This window comes from Dama dama, chromosome 25 (assembly GCF_033118175.1).
Source record: "Dama dama isolate Ldn47 chromosome 25, ASM3311817v1, whole genome shotgun sequence".
Classification (NCBI taxonomy): domain Eukaryota; kingdom Metazoa; phylum Chordata; class Mammalia; order Artiodactyla; family Cervidae; genus Dama; species Dama dama.
This window is the reverse complement of record NC_083705.1, coordinates 21,056,503-21,072,692: the sequence shown is the minus strand read 5'-3', so window position 1 is coordinate 21,072,692 and position 16,190 is coordinate 21,056,503. Positions and strand designations below refer to the sequence as shown.

Genomic DNA, 16,190 nt, shown 5'->3' with positions numbered 1-16,190 from the left:
AGCATTTTTGGTTTGTAGATTTTTTGATGGTGGACATACTGACCAGTGTGAGGTGATACCTTTTTATAGTTTTTGTTTTCATTTCTTTTATAATTAGTGATGTTGAGCATCTTTTCATGTGCTTTTTGGCCATCTGTATGTCTTCTTTAGATCTTTCACCCCCGCCCCCCTTTTTTTTTTGGATTGGGTTATTTGTTTTTTTTAATATTGAGCTGCATGAGCTGTTTGTGTATTTTGGAGATTAATCCCTTGCCAGTTGCTTCATTCTGCAAGTGTGTTTTTCCATTCTGAGGGTTGCCTTTTTGTTTTGCTTAGGGGCTCCTTTGTGGTGCAAAAGCTTTTCAGTTTAATTTGATCCCATTTGTTTTTGTTTGTTTGTTTGTTTTTTGTTTTCATTACTCTAGGAGGTGGATCAAAAAAGATCTTGCTGTAATTTATGTCAAAGAATGTCCTGCCTGTGTTTTCCTCTAAGAATTTTATAGTGGCTGGCCTTATATTTAGGTCTTTAATTCATTTTGAGTTTATTTTTGTGCATGGTATTAGGGAGTGTTCATTCTTTGACATGTATCTGTCCAGTTTTCCCAGCTTTTTGGTGGTGCATTTGATGTTACATTAAAAAAAAAATACATTGTCACAGCAAATAACATGAAAAAAAAGTACATTCTTGCATCCAGCTTACTAGCATTTTTGTTAGAATTTTACCTTCTGTGTTTGTAAATGGTAGTAGCTCATAGCTTCTCTCTTCTGTATGGCCTTTGTTAAGTTATGGTGTTTCAGCAAAATGAATAGGAATGTTTCAGTCATCCCTACACCGCTTCTATAATGCTGCGTGTTAAAGCAGAGTTCCCCACCGCAGTCTTCAGGAGTATTTGTCTCTTGCTGTGTATCTGCGGGTTGGCTTGGGGTGGCTGCCCTGGGGCATGGATCTGTGAATTGGCTTGGCTTCCATCCAGACTGGAGGTCTGAGTTCTCTACTCTCTGTGTCTTACGCTGGGGCCCAGGGTGAAGAGCAGCACTTACCTGGGGTGTGGTTGTCCGATGGTGGAGATTGGGAAATTCTACAAGGGGAAGCAGGAACACTGACTATTTCTTAAGGGTCAGGCTTGGAACTGAGCCAGCATCACTTCTGCCCACTGGTGAAAACTGGATGGTTAAATCCAGCATCAGGGAGGTAGGGAGTGTGAAGGAAGGAATATTTGCTAAACAATGATTTTACCACCACAGGGAAAGTTCCTTCCTTTTCTCATCTCTGAAAGAGTAAGAATGGATGGATCTCTTTCTTGGCTCTTCTGAGTTTTGCCTATAAAGTCATCTGCATCTGATAATTTCTTTGTGGGGATATTCTTGACCTAATTGTTTAATGTTTACAAGAATATTCAGATTATTTATTTCTTCTTGAGGCAGTTTGGTATTTTGTAATTTTGCATGACTTTGTTTACTAATCTAAATTTGAAAATTATGTTCATTCTGTGTGGCATCTGCAGCTTTGACTCCTTTCCTGTTCTTAATATTGTTTATTAGTTGTGTCTTCTCCTCCTTATTCTTCATTTTCTTGCTTAATTTTGACAGATGCTTACCTATTAATTTTGAGTGGCTCCTGAATTTTGTGTCATGCTTAGAAAGATTTTTCTTCTTCTCAGATTCTAGCATTATTATTTCATGTTTTCTTCTCTCTTTATGGGTTAGTTTTTAATATTTAAACCTTTAGTCTACTTGGAGCTTATTTTTGTTAAGGAGTAAAAGAACAGTTTATTATTCTTTTTTCTAAGTGGCTAGACTGTTATTCCAACAGTATTACCAAACAGCTTCTCCTTCCTGCAATGTCTAATACCACTTTTAGCATATACTAAATTCCCAAGTGTATTTTGGGTCTATTCCTTGACTTTGTTTTGTTCCTTTGATTTGTCTTTCTGTATTTATAGTATGTATAATCTAATTTCTATAGTTTCATGCTGTTTTTAATATCCAGTGGGGCTGGTAGGGGAACCTCATAACTTTTGAAGTTAAATGTATCTTCAGTTAACATTTAAAAGACTGCCTCTCACTTTCACATTTTTCTATCAGTGAGAAATAACTTCCTCACTTTTTTTGAGAACTAGTGAGGGGAAGGGAAAAAGTCATCCCTTTTGAAGTTATTAAACATCTGCGACTTTTATAAAATCACAGGCGTTTCGGATTGTCATTTCTTCTTTTGTCAGGGTTCTGTGTTCAGCCTCCTGGGCTGTGCACTGCTCAATGTCAAGGCACCGCTCACCCCGGCTTTAATGTGGGTTGTTCTCCTGGAGTTGTGTAACACTTAACCCTGGACCTCTCTGCCCCCTGGAGCGGACTCACTGCTTCCTGCCCCTACTAGCCTGAGAGCCGGGACCTTGCTGATAGTGGGTCTCCAAGGGCTGGGGATGTTTTCAGAGATGGGGAGTTGGCAGTGTCAGATCCAGGACCCCCTCTCCACGTGGAGATTAGCCTCCTTAGTCAGTCTCAGGGGCTACTTCTTTGTTCATGAGAGGAGTGACCAGGCTTGCTTATCACTTGCAGATGTGAAAGCTGCACCAGCCGCCACGCTAGCTCTTGAGATGTCCTCTGCTGTAGAAACTTTTTTTTATGGCAGTGTCACGGGAGCCCAGAAAGAAGTGAAGTGTTAACGACCCTAACAGTTTGCTGGCACGTTATTCAGAACATCCTCCACCTCCTGTGCTGATGAATAGCGTGTGCTCACAAGGAGATGGGCACTGACAGTGCACAGGAATGATTTTCTTCATCCATCAAGCCTGACAACCCTTGGATTCCTTGTCCTGTCAGAGCAGGGAGAAGCTTGAACAGGACTGAATGGTCCCCACTCGTCTGGCGTTTGAAGCAAATCTGAATTTGGTGTGAAATTAACTAGATGCCACTGAAGTTGTTGGTGGCAACAGTTCTCACCGAAGTCCTAAGCTTATAACCTGTCCCACATGGCTGAAGGATGCATCAGACTCATCTGAAGTGTAACCATGCTCTGAACCTGTCAGTGCAGAAAGCTCTTCATTAAGAGGGAGAGATTGGGAACCTGCCACCAGGGCAGGCACAACCACGTCTTTCATCACGTAGAACTTTATTTAGCTTTCTATCTCAGGAATCTTGGATCCAGCCAATCATTTAGGAAATTCAGGATTTGATAAATTCTGTTTTATTTCATTTTAAAAAGTAAATTTATATTTCCATCGTAAGCTGGTAAGTTCCCATAGGAACTTTAGAAAATGTTCTTAGAAGGTTGGGACAGAAATCATGTATAACATACAACCAATCTTAACATCGTTTCTCTAAGTGTAGATTTTTTTTTCTGTGCATCCCAGTAATTTATGACAGCACACGTGTGTTTCTCATCGCTCACATCTTGTTTCTTTCCAAGAAGGCAGTCTTGAGCTGATTACCTGCTGGATTTTAAGGTCTCCCTGTGGCTTTCTTTCTGCTCTTTCCCCTTACCTGTAGATCTTAGCCCTGGCACTGGAACTCTCAATGTTTCTGTGTCTCAGGAGGTGCCAGCCCTTTGTCCCAGGTGCCATGTCTGATGCATCTTTTATGCCGGTGATCCCTTCTCTCTAAGTCTTCTAACCCCTTGTGCCCACTTTCCCTGTCACAGGAGTTTCCATTCTTACTCTCTAGAGAATTGTGGAGCTGAAGCGGCTCTGTCTGGCTGGGCATTTCCTCCTTGCACACCCCCTCCTCACACAAGCAGAGGACCTGTCCCTGGACAAGTACATCCCTCGGGCAGCTGCTTCCTTAAGACTGTGAGGTCCTCCACTTCCAGCATCCTCCACGCTTTTGTGCTGGCTGCGTGGCTACCAAAGCCAATACCCCTAACTGCCTCTAGATGGCAGCATGTCCCTCCCTCTGCCTTGAGGCTAGACTAGAACAGAACAGCTGACTGGAGCCCCAAGGGTGATGTTTAGCGCGTCACCCTGGCTTTTCAGCCCTGCCTCCCCTTGCCCTTTCTTCTGTGTCAAGTCCTTTTTCAACTGCAGACAGTCATGAAGTGGGAATATCAGATACATCCTTACGCTAGGCTCATCAACTGTCTCCACCTTGCTAAGCCAGAGACAGGAATCCAATTACTCAGCCGTGTTTTGTCCAGTAATTTTGTTGTTGAGGAGCATTGCTTCGAAATGTAGCCTGGGGTTTTCTGTTAGTAATTTTTCCAAGGAGGGCTCAGAAGAGCTGGTGGGAAGTGCTGCTGGCATGACGCAGGAACTGAAACGCTAGATGCTGGGCCCTGTTCTCCTAGTTCTTGGCAGACCCTCTGGCTTGCGAAGCTCAGTTTGTTTTTGAGCAACTCAGTTTGACGTAATGTTGAATATACAGCCCCAAATCAAATTAATTATGTTTCCTGGTACAGAATACTGTAAAGAGGAAGATAATGCAGAGTTGAAATCAAATTCAGGAGTGTTCAGATATTTTTAAAAATATGTATTGTGTAGGAATGTTTGGCTGGTTGTAATTTTTTTCACTCACCCGTCTCCCCTATGAACTTTGGACTCTCGGAAGCCTGTGTCTTTGTGTTCCCTCACTGTCCTAGGTCAGGGCTAGCACACACAAGTTGCTCTGGGATCCTCACTTAGACTAATAGCATTGTCTCTGCCCTACATTTGGTCGTGGTACCTGAGACCATAGCATAACCCATTTATCTCAGAATATTTAACCATGCATTCTCTCTGCCAGAGCTTCTCTGTTCCGGTGGAACTGCATTCAGTTAATGTAAACGAAATATCAAACAGCTCAGCGATCACCTACTTTATGTTAGATGTGGAACCTGTGTCCCAGGTCAGCCTTTTCTCTGCTGCTACAAAAATCCAACCCAGGCAAAAGAGACGAGCCCAGGGTCATAAAGCTGCATTTTTGTACTTTATTGGGAAATGTATGGGTTGAAGATATCCTCCTCTTCTGAGGAAATTTTTTAAAAACACCCAGAATTTCCCCAGGGCTAGGAGAGAACATTCCTAACTCCAGACCCACCAGACACTGCTTGTGCACCAGCTAATGCCCCCTTCATCCTGTGTTTTTCTCTCCTGGTGCATTTCTCCAGAGTTTGAGTGCTTTTCCTGCCCCACAGAATGTGCCATTTGGACGAATACCACTAGACTCAGAGGAAAAGCGTATGAACGCATCTGGGAGAGAATTTACAAGGGGCTGGCTCTTGAGGCCTTTCCTAGTGATCACTAATCGGAAATGCCGTTGCACATGTCACTTTTCTAGTAAACAAATAGGGAGCCCTAAGTCCCAAATAAACAAATAGGAAAGCCTTACGGTCATTCATGGCATCAGTACAAATTCACAGCTGTGTGGTTATGCTGGGCTATTGATCAGCAGCCTCCTCTCAGTGTCCTCATTTGGGGGATAATCTGCCTTGCAGGAAGGAAGAGAGCTCATTCCATTTTATTGATAAAATCCTTCCTTCAATGCCCTGATTGACATTTTAATGGTAACCTTTTGTTAATACAAGAATGCATGAAAAAGAAAAGTAACCCAGTGTGTTGCTATCCCTGCTGACATTTTTATAAAACTAATACAGACACAATCTTAAAATGATATAAATTCACTTCTCCTTCTTGTCCTTTTCCCCAAAAATAACCCATTGGTAATTGTTTCTTGTTACTTATTGCAGAAAAAAAATTTTTTTGTGTATATCTCTATAAATAAAGCAATTAAAACACTGTATATACTGTTGGAGACTTGCTTTTTGATTTATTAATAATATGAAGATCTCTCATATTAGCACATACATCTCTACTGTGTCCCTTTTAATGGTGGCATGACATTTCATCACACGGCTACATCATCGTATAAATTACCTGAGCAGTCCCTTGGTCAACTCTCAAACAAGTTGAAAAGCCCTCCAGCTTTGACCTATGTGACATCTGCTGTGTGAATGCTTGCCCACAATTCTTTTTAGTTGTAGGATGATTTGTAGTTGTTGGTGAGGTAAGTTTTCTCCCAGCGTTTAATCAGAGTGGCATGGGATGTATCACGTCGTATAGAAGAAATGACTTGGAAGTTTATTTACTATTATTATTGTTTATTTCTACAAACAGTAGTTTTTCTTCCTTGCCTGCAGGCCATTTTGGCAGAGATATGCTCTGTTCCGAGAGATCATTCAGGCTAACAGATGTTCTGCCATCTTTATGTCCTTTCCAAGATCACCTTGGGTGTTGACACCCAGATGTGCTTAGTCACTCAGTGGTGTCCGACTCATTGCAACCCCATGGACTGTAGCCTGCCTGGCTCCTCTCTCCATGGGATTCTCCAGGCAGGAATACTGGAGTGGGTTGCCATGCCCTCCTCCAGAGGATCTTCCTGACCCAGGGATCAAAGCCAGCTTTCCCTCATTGCAGGCAGATTCCTTACCATCTGAGCCACCAGGGAAGCCTGTTGACACCCAGGGTTGTAAATCGTATAAGGGCAGGAATTGTATGGGAAGTGTTCATGGACAACTCTTTTTTAAAGTATTTAGCTGCGTTGGGTCTTAGTTGTGTCATGCAGTCTTTGTTGCACCATGCAGGATCTTTTGTCGTGGCACGTGGACTCTCTGGCTGTGGTACGTGGGCTCAGAAGTTGCAGTACATGTGGGATCTTAGTTCCCCAACCGGGAATCAAACCTGCATCCCCTGCATTGCAAGGTAGATTCTTAACCACTGGACCACCAGGGACGTCCCTTCGTGGACAGATCTGAAAGAACGGCGCACATCTACACCTTCACCCATTGTCTGGAACTTGGTCTTATGGCCACACCCAAGTGCATGAGAGGCTGGGAGATATAGTATAGCTTTGTACCCAGGAACAAAAGGAAATAGTTTGAACAAGTAAATAGCCAGTTAACATGGCCAAAACCTTGTGAATGGGATGATATACCTAAGCATCAGTTGTCACCACAAATGGTGTGTCTGGCTACCTATCTTCTCCCTTGAAGTTCCTGGTATTGAGTCTTCTTGCGGGCTGAGTTGCTTCAGTCATGTCTGACTCTGTGACCCTATGGACTGGAGCGCTCTAGGCTCCTCTGCCCATGAGATTACTAGAGTGGGTTTTCATGCCCTCCTCCAAGTATTGTGTCTACTGGCCAGTGAATTCAGAAGAGGTACTTTCTCCTCTGCTCTGTAATGCTTTCTGACATTCACCCTCAAGACCAACACAGTTCTTTGATGACCATGAATGTAGTATTTCTGGCTGTGTGCCAAGATCTTAATTTTCAGATGTGTAACTGAACTTGAAGAGAAGAAGCAAAATGGGATGCGAAGTTTTTCACTGAGTCCCCGGAGAGACTTTGCTGTGAAAGCAGAAGTTATGGGGATGCTGCTGTTACTCCGCAGAACAGCCTTGTGTCCATTCCCTCGGAACTTTGAGTGTCTTTTCCTGATAAACGTCACTGGGAGCTTCTTCAGTGATGATCTTCTGGAATAGAGGAGGGCCAGGCAGGGCTTCCCTGGTGGCTCAGCAGCAAAGAATCCGCCTGCAATGCAAGAGCCGCAGGAAACTCGGGTTCTATCCCTGGGTTGGGAAGATCCTCTGGAGGAGAGCATGGCAGCGCACTCCAGCATTCTTGCCTGCAGAATCCCATGGACAGAGCAGCCCAGCAGGCTACAGTCCGCGGGGTCGCAGTGAGTCGGACACGGCGGAAGTGACTGAGCACGCATGCGTGAGGGTGCAGGACTTGGGCAGAGGTGGCTCACGTTGGTTTCTCCCTTCCCGACCCCGGGCTCCTTGCCAGATGGTCCCTGAATGCTCGGAGAGAGGGGGCAGGGATGCTCTGCTGTCCCTTGCCTCTGCTGCTGAGGGTTCCCAGCTCAGCTGCATCGGAGTCAGTGGTTTATGGCCGCACACAGCTTAATCATATATTTCTCTGTATCAACACTTATTTTTTCTTTTTAATGATATCATTTTAGGATGAGAGTGAAAAATTTAAAAAAACATGACCCATTGGCATATGGGTCATGTTTTCAAAGTGAAAAAATGAAGACTCAAATCACAGACTCATCTAAACATGTTTGAACTTTAACTGAAGACTTGTTTCAGAAAATGTTCAAAATTGGTGCTTTGTCCTTCTGTACCCCTCTCCTTTGTCATTTTTTCTGGTGTTCATTCAAGTAAGTTGGATGCATGTCAGAGCTTGGGAAGAAGCCTCAGCATATTTCTGATGTCTTCATAGAACATACAGGACTTTCTGAGTCGGTTAACATCTGTTACCTTAAGCATCTTACTAGTCAGTCATGTCAGGAAAGGATAATCTGGTCAGCATCTTGATTTAGTTTCGTATTTAGTCCTAGTGACCCTAGCTTCCCTGGTGACTCAGATGGTAAAGAATCTGCCTGCAAGGCAGGAGACCTGTTTGATTCCTGGGTTGGGAAGATTCCCTGGAGAAGGAAATGACAACCCACTCCAGTATTCTTGCCTGGAGAGTTCCATTGGACAGAGAAGCCTGGCAGACTACAGTCCATGGGGTTGCGAAGGGTCCGGCATGACTGAACCACTTTCGCTTTGGTCCTAGCACAGTAGTTTGTAAAGGAGGCAAATGGTTATGCTAAAAGGAATAGAAAGACCTGTTTTGTTCCTCTCAACTGATGACGGCATTGCCTACTGCTTAAATGATGATACCTGTCAGGTTTTCGGACATTTTTCTAAGAAAGGAGAACAGATATTAAAAAGATAGCTGTGAATGCAACAGGGACTGACAGAAAACCTGGTGACTTTAGAGATCGATACTGTAATTGTGTACATGAGCTGTAATTTATCAAAGCTGCTCAAAGTATTTCATGAAGGCGTTCAGGAGTGCTCTAATTTTACAAATGAAGCAATTCATGGACGACCGTAAACATTTCCAAGTCTAGGTCTGTTTTGAGTCTGGAGTCAGAGAAGTGCAAACAGCAGAATAAAAGATCAGAGAGGGTCAGCGGGATAATGGTATGAACTTCTGCATTAGTGCACCATCAATAAGCATCTTTATGGCATAGCCAGTGGTACTGAGCTGACCGTGGAGCCACACTGGACCAGGAAGGGTGCCAAGAAACAATCAATAGAAGATGTATTTCTGAAAATTAATATTCTACTACTGAATTAATCTTATTGATTCAGGGATTCTGAAAGTAGCCACAGATAATTTTAAGAAACAAAAGCATATGGACTTTTTGAGAAGGCCAGAATAACAAGGAAATTCCACCTCTGACACCGAACCCAGAAACCTGATTCAGCAAACATAAAACTTTCCCTGTTCATCCTCCGGAGGCCCCTGCCTGTGTTGGCTTAGAGAGGTGGTTGACCTGTGAAACATCTTTGAATCTTCATTGGCACTGGTTGAATCTTTGTTCCCATTTGTCTTTTGTTTGTTGTTCAATTATGTCCAGCTGTCATGAACTGTAGCCCGCCAGGCTCTTCTGTTCATGGAATTCTCCAGGGAAGAATACTGGAGTGGGTTGCCATTCCCTTCTCCAGGGGATCTTCCTGACCCAGGGATTGAACCTGGGTCTCCTGCATTGCAGGCAGATTCTTTACCATCTGAGCCACCAGGGAAGTCCCCAGGGAAGCTCCCATAGTACCTATATTTAATGATGTTGTTAAGAGAGAGAGTAACAGCATGGTGAAACTAAGAGGAAAAATAGAAATGCCTGGAATGTGTGATGCAGGGTCAGACCTTTGAAGGAGGGGGTGTGAGGCTGAAGAGGAAAGGGGAATTCTGGGCGTTTGGGAATAGAAGCTCCCCCTCCAGCACCCTGGGAGGGCGGTGCTGCTGCAGATGAATAACAGTGGTTTTGGGGAGCTGCTGGCCTTGACCACACCTGGCTTCCTCCTCATACTCCCTCCATCCCGTCTTCCTGCTTCTCTCATCTTCCTTCTCACATTCCCATTTCTCTTGTGAGTCTATTATTTATAATGTATAGGGGGTGGTTGGTGATAAGAAGCAGTCTCCCTAGGTCTCAGTTTTCATATCTCTATAAGGAATGGTTTAATGTCTCTAAAAGGTGGCTTCCTGCTTTGGGGTGGGATGATTCTGGGCTTCACCTTAGGCTGACCATCCTTATTGAAGCATTTCCTGAAAAATGTTAATGACAACTCTTTTGCAGTCCTAAGTTTTTCAAGAAGTCTAATTCCTGATAAAATTTTTCTTGGGAAGTCTTGCTCAGTATATAGTTAAGGACCACTTACCACATTCTTGTGGGGTTTTTCATCTTTTGATTTTCTTATTAAGTTGAGAATAAGAACAGTTTTTGGGCAGCATTGTATTTTCACAAATATGGATAGCAAGAAACACTAGGGGAACTGTTTACAATTGATGAATCAAATTGGAGACTATGAGGAATGTTGTATTCTTTCAACTTTTGTGTAGGTTTGAAAACTTTCAGAATGAAATATTGGAGGGTAAAAATGGGCAACTGAGACAAATCAAATAAAGCAATTTATTAAATGACTTTCCCAGGGGCAATCAAGGGTTAAGTGGGAGGACCTGGAATGGGTTTCAGTGGCTCAGTTGCCATTCTAGTGCTTCCTGGGCCCTAGCTCCTCCCTAAGGGAAAGACAGGTATAGGAAGGAATTTCCTCCAGGCTACTGCTTCTGAAGGAAATGTCTCTGAGTCTAGCAGCATTTGTATTTCTGTGTACAAATTACCCAAATGGGCAAAGCAGGCGATAAGGACCTGTCAGCTCTATAAAAGTGCTCAATGAATGGCATTAGATAAATAAGTTCACCCATTGAGAAGAAATGGGTGGCTGTAATTCTGAACCTGGGATTTTCATTACTGACAGCTTTAAACAGAAAAGAATTCCATAGGCAGCAGTACTTGGTAGTGAAGGAAGGGATGTCAGGTGCATATCTGATAGGAGGGGAGACAAAGTCAAAACCACACAGTATATTCCTTCACTGTTTTCCTTGGAAGTGCATTGTGACCAGTGGAGTCTGAGAGGATCCTTGCCCTCTTTCTTTAGCTTAGGGCAATTCAGGAGAGAAATGTTGAACACACCCCAGGCTCACATGGCTTAAGAGGAAGGAGAGGTGAGTCTCCAGGGACAGCTTTACCTGAACAGAAAGTGGCATTTGCCTGGCACTTTCCCCCATCTCATGTATAGCACGTGCTTAATCGCTTAGTCATGTCCGACTCTTTGCAGCCCCGTGGACTGTAGCCCGGGCTCCTCTGTCCATGGAATTTTCCAGGCAAGAAAACCGAAGTGGTTTGCCATTTCTTTCTCCAGGGGCTCTTCCCGACCCAGGGATTGAACCCACGTCTTTTGCTTCTCCCACCTTGGCAGGAGGGTCTTTTATCACTGTGCCACCTGGGAAGCCCTTAGTAACAAACTGCGAAATCAGAATATCTGTGTCTGCTGGGTGCACACCTCGCTGACATGATAGCATTTGTAAAAAGCTGAGCATCAGTACTCTGTGTAGTTGGTGCTAGGAGCTCTGCGTGGATCGTCAGCTTGGGTGGGAGGCAGTCAGTCTCATCCTGGTCTCAAGAAAGCATCGTCTCTCACAGGTCTGTCATGACCTTTGGTTGCCTCCCTTGTGCCTGATCGAGCATGATGAGCAGCCGTGATGATAGGTAAGAAGCCAGCACTTCCATCGGAGCATTCAAGACATCATCACCTAGGGGCACCCTTGATGGGACACACTCTGTGATTTCTGTTAGATCACCTTCATTTGAAACATACATTCACTTCGTCTGCATTAACTCACAGAGAATCAAGAGTTTTAAAAGCTGAAAAAAGGAAATCAAGTGAAGTGCACTGATGCTAATGGTGTTGTGTCCAGTAGGTGGCACCTCAGCAAATCTCATTTGTAGCTGATAGAAGTAAACATGTTGAGAGGATTTTTTAAAGATACATTCATATTGCATGTGAGTGGAAGGTATGCCCTGGGCGCAGGGGGGTTCATGAAGTCAATGGGGGGAAAAAAAAAAACAGTTGGACTTTGTAAAAATAACTCTCTCACTGCAAGAAAACTGTCAGGAAGAGCTTATAAAAAGCTAGTGTCTGTTTGAAATTAAAATGCTTTGTCATATCACATGGAGATTTTTCACAACATTTCGGCTACAGATTACTGCTATTAGACAGTGCTGTTAATCTTGATAGCCTTTTGAGCTTTAGAGAATAATATATGATCAATGTTTTGGTATCAGGTTTGTATATTTGAATTATGTTCAGAAAATATTGAATACTTGAGCTGGAGAAATTCCTTCCACTAATATTTTAAAGGACATTTTAGTGCGTCATGTTAGGTGTAATTCTTGAAAGAATAGACTTCATGTTTCTAGAATGCATTGTTAGAAACTTTTAATGCATGTGCAGTTAAACACCACACCAAATCAGCAGCCTCATGCTAAGAATCTGTGATGGTTTTTATAACATAAAGAAACACTATAACACAAAGAAAGATGCTTCTTCAGAAACATGCAAAGGAAGCAGCATTTTCACTCCATAAATACAAGTGTCCCCTCTGAAAACTGAGTAGTGAAATTAGTAACTTATTTCTAAAACATGCACTTCAGAAGGCAAGTAAGAAGTTTTTTTAAAATCCTGCTTTCCAGTCAAGTGTTAGATTTGCATTGTATATTTTTCCCTAAGGAAGTCTATATCTTTCCTGATGACGTAAGGAATCTCTGTGTAATGTTTTACAAAATGAAATCAGAGCTAATCTATTTATATTTTCTGTAGATAAAGTGGCCGGGTACACACGTCCTATTGTGTTTGCTTTCTTCAGAGGACAGTTAAAGAACACAATTAATAGGCACCTCACAAATGTCCTTTCCCATCTGTCTCAGAGGAGAGTGGTGGCAGCCACTCAGGGTTGGCAGGTGAGGTATAAAACCATCACCCGAGCTCGGGCGGCACTGGGGAAACCTGCAGAAGGACAAGATGAAGGATCCTATTTGCTTTTCATAATTGAGTCATTGTAATGTGTTTAGTAAGACCAAGACAGATAGGACTTACTCAGTTCACTGAGCTTCAATTTTAGAGAAAGATTGTACAAAAATGCATTGTCTTTCCATGGAAATACTCATCTTTGATGAAGAGACTAAAAGGCATGTTCTTTCACAGCTATGGGAATCAGTCCTTCCTTTCCTTACTATTTCCCATCACCTCTGTCTCCTCGCCCTTTTCTCAAGCTGAATAATCACTTACCAAGTAGACAACAGGGAATTAGTGGTAAGTAGTGGAGACCTTCTGACCACTGGGCTCCTGTTATCTTCCCCATCTACCCCACTCAGTAGTTTCACTTCTTTCAGACCAGTGGTCACCAAAGCTTGTCTGCACAGTGGATTGCCTGGGGAGATTCAGAAATTACTCATATTTGCCTCCCGCCCCCACCTCCGCCTAAGATTGGGATTTAATTGGTCTGGGCGTAGCTTTAGTGTTTGGAAATTATGAGGGCTATTCCAGTGAATCCGATGTGCAGATCAATTTGGGAACCATCATTTACGTCCTCTTCCCAAACCTCCTTCATTCTCTACCCACCCTTCTGTGCTTGCAGCACCAACACCTTGAGTAAATATTTGTCCTTGAGATTCCACCAATCCCTTTGTTGTTTTGTTTTGTTTTCATGTGTTTTGAGATCCCATGACCATGTTCCAGTGGAACGGAGTCTCTTTCCTCTTTCTATTCTCAACATCCATCTTAATGCCTAATCCCTAGCAGCTGTTTAGAGACTGGTTTTTGAATCAAGTGCATAAAATTGTGCGTGTGTGTGTGTGTGTATATATATATATATATATAGTAATACAACAATTTAAACAAGTTGATTCATGTACTTCTGACTCAGGGCATTTTTACTGCTCAGGTAGATACTTCTCCTTTACTTGAAGAGTCGGGATTTCCTAATCTCCTATCTTTTCTTAAAGCAATGATAAGTACATAAAATTAAAAAGGAATATGTTCTCTTGTGTGGTATTAGCTTGTGTCACAAAATCCAGCTTTAGATAAGGGGACAAAAGAAGGCTAAGCCAGTGTTCAATGAAACTCAAGGAAGTAAGTGTAGAGTGTTGTCAGCTTCTAGCAGGAGAATTTCCTGCTGCCTTCCTTACTTAAAGAATATTAATTTATCTAATTGATGATAACCTGGTCAATTTATTGCAGCATTAAAAATGAAAATCAGTTACCATGCCAAAATATTCAGTGATGTGCCTGAGACTTTTAACATTTTATTTTATTTTATTAAGTGATAATGGGAAGCATAATTGTTAATGTTTGATTCTGGCAAAATACAATTAGTTTCTGTGAAACACATTGTGCATTAATGATGTCATTAAGATTAATGAATATAAATGAATGAACTAGGGGTTTCAAATAGAACTGAGTGACTTTCTATCAGTCTGTAAAACTTGAGATAGGTTTCCTTGATTTTTTGAGGAGAATATGCCAGAGCCCCTGCTGCATTTTCATATAGACTAGAGAGAAATTAAATCAGCTACCCAGGCAAATCAAAATTTTAAAATATTTTATAGGAAGACTGTTGTATACTGATTTCAGTCCGTGAAAGCTACCTCTTAATTTTACTTTAAGAATTATTTTCAAGACCATTTTTTAGAAACTTATATGTCCTGTGCGCGCGCGTGTGTGTGTGTGTGTGTGTGTGTACATATGTACACACACACACTGGTGTTTAAGAAAATCAGGGTAATAAATCATTGTTCATTAAATTAGAGATGACAGTGTGGTGGTGTCTATTCCAGATGTTCCCCAATAGACATCTATTGCATTTATATTTAAAATATTATTAAGAAACCCAGACAAGTTAAGCATTTTTCTTGAGCAAACAGATGGAGAAAGGAAAAACTGGGAGAGACTACCCGTCAAAGTTTTAGATGAGAGTCAAGGACTAAATGTATAATAACTTTACCCCAAGAATCATGGTATTTTTAGTGCTGTTGCGTGACTCTCTGTTCTTGTAGGGTAGAGAGCAACTCTGCCACTGCAAGACAAAAACATAACCCCAATGTATCTGTGGCCCATGTACTTGTAATTTAAGCCCTGTGTTTGCAGAATCCTCTTACTGAACCAGATACAGAGAGGTACTGTGTCATCAGGTGAAGCTTAACGTGTAAGTTCGTCTCCTTGGTCTGACCTTCAGCTAATGCTGCTGTTTCTCCCTCTCTGCTTGTGTTTGTTTGGTTTTCTTTCTTTCTTTTTCTTCATTTGTCTGTCTATTTTAAAGTTTTGCAGGGCAGCCCATGCCCTTGAATTGCAATTGAAGCAATTTGGGACCGCAGAAGTGGACTAGAAAAGTGAGGCAGGGAGGGAAGGTATTTTGGGAAAGCGGCTGCTGCATGGGCACCGGGATGCAGCCTGAGAAGCCAGAATGCTTTCGTTGGCTCTGCCTTTTTGCTGTTTCCTTGACCTTGAGCTCTTCTTTTAACCTCATTGTCTCGCTTTCCTCATGGGTAAATTGGGCCAGTCTCTTCCTTTTCTCCTTTGAAAGAAGCTGATGAGGATTAATGAGGTAGAATCTGGAGCACATTTTGTGTTTCTCCGAAGAGTACATTTCAGGGAAGCTGGAAAACAGAGTCAATATTGTAGAGAAGTGGAACTCACATTGCTTACTGTGTTAGATGACAGAGTCCCAAGGAGTACTTACTGTCTGTCAACTGAAGATGAGTTGTGGGCACAGCTCCATTTCGGCTCACTTCTAAATCGGATGCCATGTTAGTAGAGGATGATGGAAGGAAGGGCAAACCAATTAGAGGAGCAGTGGAATGACAAACAGGATTCAGGACAGATGTCTGACTGCCACCTGCTTGCCTGAAGGAAAGCAACTTGTTTGTTAATCATTGCTATCTGTACCTCTCCTCAGCATTTTGCAGAAGAGCCACCAAAATTGTTTGACTCTATGAACATAATCCAAAAAAGGTCAGAATGAGGTTCCCAGCAAAACCTCAGAAATTAATCGAACCTGGAGCCTCAAGGTAGAATAAGGTTCCAGACGTGATCACTGGATTTAAAACAGTTTGCTCGAGGCTCTTCAGATCTATATCGTAATTCATGTGGATACAAACACAGATACGAAGAAAGACTGGTTACTTCATGCATGAATTCCCACCCTAATTTTGTTTAGCATGCTGTCTTTGGTCAATCAGCTTTTGAATTCCGAGGTGACTAGGCTTAGTTTTTCTTCTTAGAAGATTCTCCGTAACTTTTCTTCGCTTGTATTTACTTTTTTGGAGTAGTTTAGATAGGTAACAGTACATTTA

General features: G+C 42.4%; 1 protein-coding gene across 1 annotated transcript in view; it reads left to right on the top strand.

Moving 5' to 3' along the window:
- The window catches only part of LOC133046470 (microtubule-associated serine/threonine-protein kinase 4-like), a 225,849-nt gene extending 218,424 nt beyond the window's left edge, over positions 1-7,425 (top strand). The window contains exons 5-6 of the mRNA XM_061129302.1: positions 3,640-3,764; positions 7,218-7,425. Coding sequence (XP_060985285.1) covers positions 3,640-3,764; positions 7,218-7,425 — 333 coding nt within the window. The remainder of the gene's footprint in view (positions 1-3,639; positions 3,765-7,217) is intronic.
- The last annotated feature ends 8,765 nt before the right edge of the window (positions 7,426-16,190 follow it).